Consider the following 6,944-nt stretch of genomic DNA (forward strand, 5'->3'; position numbering starts at 1 on the left):
TCAAAAGTAAGTAAATTATATCAAAATATATTATGGTATAGTAATAATATTTTGAGTTCTAGCACGTTTATACTCATAAGTTTAAATATAATTTAAAGTTAATTATTATATCTATAAACAAAATTTAAATTTTAAGTACATAAAAAAATATAAATATTTTCATTATCACTTTTTTATACCCAAAAATTCTCTAAATTTAACTTCAAATTTAAAACATAAGCAATTTTATAAATGAATGAATTTTGATGATGTAGATAACAATTTTAAAATAACATAACCTACTTATAATGAAACATTCCAAATCAAGAATGTGTATTAAAAAATCCTGATTAGTATGTTTTTTAATTGGCTATTAATACTAGTCATAACAAGATTTTAGATACAATAAACATGTTTATTTTGAAAGACAATAATCGCTGTTAAAATATATTAATTACATAAAAAAATTATTTTTGACTTTTTGATATAAAAAATATCTTATAAAACATTTATGATGAAGTAAATTTAAATGTTTTTATTTTATTATAAAAGATAAATTTGATATATATATCTCTCTCTATATCTATTATAATAAATAGCAATAAAAATTATTCATAATAAATTATAATAAATAGTAATTGTAACAACCACTTTAGTAGTATAAAATTAATAAAATAAGACATTTCACAATAATATTCAAAATAGATAATATAAGGTATAAAGTATATTAATAAAGTCATACTAAAATATATGACTTTAAAGATATGACATTTATACAACTACACTAAACCAACTATATCAAAATTAACCACTCATGCTCCAAAAACATTCCCCAACTCCATCTCTTGGCTCCTCATCCATAAACATGATTCTACATCAAATTCCAAATATCAAACAATCATTCATATTTGAATTCATCCATACTAAGTAATATCATGTTAACCATCATATACTTTCATACATGCTCATATCCATTAATAAGCCCATCATCATCATAGTTTCATACATCATTATACACATGCATATTCCTCAATGAATTTATCAATAATTCTATAAACATCCATAGATCAAACTAAAACCACAAATAAGAAATGTTTTTCACAAAGAGAAACCTAAAATAGGACAAACATAAGAGTCTAACTTTTCTAACTACAGACTTCAAATCAAAGCTCTCACTAATCAAAGTAACAATTCATGTGTCTAGTCAAAATTTCAGCTCGATCTGATGATTAACGAAATGAGAATCCCGTTTTTTCCAAGATGACGCAAACAAAAAGAAACAGGGTGGTGCCCGATGCTAAAAAGGTGGCATCCGACGCTACTTTAGAGCCTTCTACTTTAAAATCAAACAAAAATGATCTTCATCCTTGTACTTAGAACCTTATGTTTCTCCTTCTCGAACGTTTCCTGCATCTCGAAAACAACATGAAGTTTTCTTCAACTACTTATGCTTCACATGGTCCCTTATCCTGAAAACTAAATATATATATATATATATATCAAATCTTTAGAAAACTAAATATATATATATATATATATATATATATATATCAAATCTTTAGAAATGAGGAAGAAATTGAAAAAAAAAATTATAAATTTCATACCTTATGAAATGATGATGATTGAAGAAATCATTCATGAAAACAAATCTTGATTTGAACAAATAGTAAACAACAAATCATCAAAGTAAATCTATATAGATGTTAAGCGATAACAAAAAAAGTGATAAAAAAGTGATAGAACCAAAAATGAAAATGTTAGATCTTTTGAAATAAGAGAGAAAGAGCAAAAAATATATCTTCAGACCTTACCAAATGGAAATTGAAGGAATCATTCATGAATAATGGAGTTTTGTGTTTAGTGAAGTCTGAAATGAAATACAACCTCATAACCTTTTTCATTTTGTGTCAATTTTCTTTCTTTGGGATGATTTTTTGAAACGGATGAACAAAATTTTGCATGTTTAATATGTAAACCCTAAACACAAAAATGCAAACACCACTACAAAAAAAATGATATTATCAACAGTCATAATCTATCAATAATGCTTAAATTTCGTCAATAAATCAAAATTATCGACGGTCAAAAATTTGTAAGTAATACCTTCATCGATAAACTTTACCGACAGATAAATAATTTCATCAATAATTACTGACAAAAATATCTGTCAATAAAGTTTGTCAATAATTACCGATAAACATTAAACACAAATATATATATATATATATATATATATATATATATATATATATATATATATATATATATATATATATATATATATATACACATACACAAGAAGCAACTAAGGCAACAAATATAAAGCAAAACTATTTCAAATTTAAATTTTCAAAGACCTATTTTCAATATGGCAAAAAAGAGATATTAAGAAAGGGTGAACATAAACATAAACCTCTTTAGAATGACTTCAGTACAGAACAACAATACATTTTACTAGAAAAAAAAATAAAGAAACCATTGATGAATGATTAAAGTCTTTGAAAACAATTTTATTAATAAAAAAACAAAAACCAAAACCTCATGTCGTGTTGACCGAGTTTGATCGCAATATTTTGGACAAAAATTAATGCAAAACTACTATGTCAAGGAAAAGATGAAACCTGAGAAATGCAAATATAGAATTAGTGATTTTAAGTCTCGCAAAAACAAAGAAATTAATAAAAACAAAGAGAGAAAATGAAAGCAGGCAAGAAAGATAAATAAGGGTTAAATATGTTTAGATATAATATAATGTGTTAAGTTTGAAATAAATTAAATAAATAAATAAGGGTTAAATATGTTTCTGGTCATTTAATTTTGATTTGAAATTGGAATTAAATCATGTCTAAACCATTGATACATTTTGACCCCAAACTTGAAAAATTAGCTAGTCATTTTAATCATGTTATTTTCTTTTACGTGTCGTATTTGAGTTATTTATATCGTTTGATACATTTTCACTTCAATGTTAATAAGAAACGTGTTTAACACATAAAAAAAATAACTTAATTCACTACAAAATAAATAGCTTTTAGCGTCACTAATTTAATGGCAGTTATATAAAATAGCCATTATATTAAAAAAATTAAAAAATTAAATATCATTTATAGGCGGTTGAAAACCGCCAGTATATTTTAACTTGAATATTGAAATTGGTATTTTATAATATGCGGTTTTTTGCACTTAAATAACTTCTTTCGCGCGTTTTCAGTATGAAGTTTTTTTCAAGGCTGATTCACTTCTTCCTACCAATCATCTTCTCTTTTTTGAAGAACCAGGTCTCTTCCAATGGAAGCCAAGGCATATTTTTCTTTTTTTTTCTAGCAATTTCATTTTTTTAGGCATTTTTCCCGTTTCGTAAGTTGATTTTTCTTGTTGTACATTATTTTTCGATTCAAATTTGATTTTCTTTTGATGCTTCTTCAACTTCTCATAAACCCTAATTCTATTATCGATATGCGTGCTTTTTTTTTGTTGTTTAGGGGAAAAACGCATTGAATATGATGTAATGAAGGTTAGAGCTACCATGGATGCTCAAGCATGGTTCTGATATTGTCACGCACCGATGGTCGGCAAGTCGAGTCCTTGGAGGAAGCGCTCATCAGGTACAATGAGTAACTCGGTTGTAGATATTAGCACTTTTTCAACCATGTAAGTTAAATTCCTGTTCCGATCCTTTTTATATATTAAAGCAACAACACCATATAGTTGAAAGGAAAGACGATTATATTCGTGTAATCGTGTGGAGTGTCAAAGCTCAATCTTGCGGGTATGTGCAACTTACATATAAGGAAACTCATCATGAAAAAGAAAAATAACCATTTTATATATTTTAGCGAATATTAAAAGCCATATCTAATTTCCTTCTTTTCTCTGTCTTGTTTTAACAATTTGTGGATGATGTTGAGTTTTGGTTTCCACCTGATAAGGGTTCTACTTTGGACTATAGATTTGCATCTAGGATGGGGATTTAAGTCAAATCAACGGTTCTAACACCAAATCTTTAAAGCAACAAGTTTTTCTTTTTCTTAACTAAGCACAATCTTAGAATAAATTGAAGAATGTGAAGTGCTTATCTTGATAGCTTGTAATGCCAATGATAATAGGCATTTTAAATTTGTAAATGCAAAAGCATGTGATCTTTTTGTGCGAGAATGGGTACTAGACCAATTTGGACCAGTGTACACTAATGAGAGTTGTCGTGTGGTCGAACCTCATCAAAATTGTATGAGGAATGGACGTCCTGATTCAGGATACTTGTATTGGAGGTGGAGTCCAAGAAGTGAATTGCCCAAGTTCAATCCCAAGAAGCTTCTTAAGTTTATGAGAAATAAATCATTTTCATTGGTGATTCAATCTCTCGTAATCATGTGTTGTCCCTACTCTGCATTCTCTCAAAGGTATTGTGAATGTTAATATCAGTTAACCAAGTTGCAAATTTGATATCATTAGCCTTTTTTGCTTGAAAGATTTCCCCCTAGAATCTTGATTAGTGCTCAGTATGTATACATTATTTATGCTTTGGTTCACTTTCTCTTGCTTGCCAAATTTTAGAAATTAAGGTCCATTTGCTAGGAAAGAAAGAGATTGATGGGAAATTATGTGAATGGAATTAGGAAAAACAATGGAAGTTAAAAACAGAATAAAAATAAAAACATTTGGTCTAAAAATAAAAATATCAAAAGAATCAAAACAGAAAAAATTAAGTGAAAATAATTAATGAGCCACACTTTTGTTTTTTGTTTCTCTTTTCATTTGTTATTTTCCACCTCGTTCTTGCTTTTTCCTTTATTCAGAGATAGTTAAAGTCAAGATTCCAATAATTTAGTTTGTCCACTTATTTACTCTTTAACTCAGTTCAATCAACAATGAATCATTCAAGTCCAACTTTCTTTTTGGTAGTTTAATGAATTATAAAATGAAACCAATTAAGTTGCTTCTGTATGACTATATTTTAACGTTAAAGTAACACCAAGCCACAAACCTCACTTTATTATTCCTAATTGTTTGATATCTTTCTTTCTCTTTGACTAAACATTTGTGTCCATTTGCTAGGCTGCAAGAGAAACTGGTGCACTTAAAAAGACTAAGGAGAAACTTGAAAAAAGGAGTGGAGGAACTCACTTGGCGTCTTCGACTAGAGAAAAGTTTAAGGGTGAGATATACGCTTTGCACATACATAAATTTTGGAAGATCAATTTCAGCATAGGACATCCTTAAAGAAAATTATTTGGGATCCTATAGAGCAACCTAGAAGAATCCAATACACGGGAGATGGAAAAACTGCAAAATTTACTGCAGGAGATGCAAAATAAAGTTGATGAAACCAATGCATTTGTAGAAATTATAGAGTTTATTGATGTGTGTTTTCTAGATTGATGAGAATGTTGCCAGGGAAATCATAAACCATAGAAGTCTTCGCCAGCACAATATTATTCGATTCAAGGAGGTATGTAGTCTGGACAAATGATATGATCTTAGTGAGAGTACTATTTGTATCATGTTTAGGTTATTTAAATGTGATTTCAACTTTGCAGGGGGGTTAAACTTCCACACATCTGGGTATTGTTATGGAGTATGCAAGTGGTGGAGAGCTCTTTGAGAGGATTTGTAGTGCTAGAAGATTCAATGAAGATGAGGTTTGTTCGCTTTCTCTCTTTTCATTTATCCACCAATTCTTTTTCCACTTCTATACTCATCATAAGCATGAAACTACTTATTCTCCCTTCCCTTGCTTCATTGTTGGCAACTGAGTGTTTGGAAATTCAATTGTTTTATTTTCATTCTGGTTATCTCTTAGTTTTCTAGGCTCGATATTGCTTCTAGCAGCTTATTTCAGGAATTAGCTACTGTCATTCCAAGGTGAATAGAATAATTATATTGTGAATGAGTCATTTCGGATGGCAGTTAGTTTTTAGTTTCCTTTGTGGTTATTTTCTTTCTAATTTTTTTCTTCTGCAACAAATATGTGATCAAGACTTGAAGCTTAAAAACACCTTATTGGATGGCAGTTCTGTCCACAACTCAAAATTCGTGATTTTTGTTAAATAGTAAACGAGTTTTTTTTTCTTAAAAAAGTTATGATTTGCCGGCGGTTATAACTGCCTCTAAATATTAGTTGATTTTAAAACAAATATATATATATATATATATATATATATATATATATATATATAATTTTGCTAGCAGTTATAACTGCCGCTATATATTACTTTTTTTAAAATAAATTGATTTTGCTGGCAGTTATAACCGCCACTAAATATCGGATAACTTTTTCTTTAAATTAATTTAGTGGTGGTTATAACCGACTTTAATATTTTTAATGGCGGTTATTCCGGCGGTTATATTAAACCGACACCATGGTACTTTTGTGGTGCTAAATTCTGTGGCAGTTGGTTAACTGGCGGAAATAAAAATAGTGGCGGTTTTAAGGGCCACTAAACCACACATTCAACTGACGCTAAAATTAAAATCTTTAGTAGTGATTGGATTTAAAGAAATATACTCATTCATCTTTAAAGTTTGTGAATCAAATCGTATTAAAGTTTCAGACAGTGATGAATTTTAATTTTGCGACAAAGTTCATTGACCAAAGAAATATTTAACCCAATAAATAATTTTATATAAAAGTCATCATATATTATCTATAATAAATAATTCAACTTTTATTTCTAATAAATAATTTAATTTTTTAAATTGATTTAATAGTAATAAATAACATAAAAATAACGTATAAAAGTTATTATAATAAGGGGTAATTTTAAATATTTTATTTGAATTGTATAAATGAGACTTAAATAATTTATGCATATTTATGGCAAAGTTTCTTTTTTTTCATTTTTAATTTTTTTTCAAAATTTTCTGACATGCGACAAAAATTTATATTTGTGTTCTTGAAATATTATAGATTATAGATTATAAATTATTTAATTACTTATTTTTTTGGAATATGTTTCATTTATATT

The 6,944-nt window shown here is 27.8% G+C and overlaps 1 protein-coding gene across 1 annotated transcript; it reads left to right on the forward strand.

Moving 5' to 3' along the window:
- The first annotated feature begins 3,706 nt into the window (after positions 1-3,706).
- LOC114170643 (protein trichome birefringence-like 2) lies at positions 3,707-6,032 on the forward strand. The gene is made up of 4 exons (XM_028056166.1): positions 3,707-4,379; positions 5,035-5,134; positions 5,354-5,428; positions 5,517-6,032. The coding sequence occupies exons 1-4, from the start codon at positions 4,207-4,209 to the stop codon at positions 5,523-5,525; spliced, it is 357 nt and encodes a 118-aa protein (XP_027911967.1). The 5' UTR covers positions 3,707-4,206; the 3' UTR covers positions 5,526-6,032.
- The last annotated feature ends 912 nt before the right edge of the window (positions 6,033-6,944 follow it).

The sequence above is a fragment of the Vigna unguiculata genome, chromosome 11, assembly GCF_004118075.2.
Source record: "Vigna unguiculata cultivar IT97K-499-35 chromosome 11, ASM411807v1, whole genome shotgun sequence".
Taxonomy (NCBI): Eukaryota; Viridiplantae; Streptophyta; class Magnoliopsida; order Fabales; family Fabaceae; genus Vigna; species Vigna unguiculata.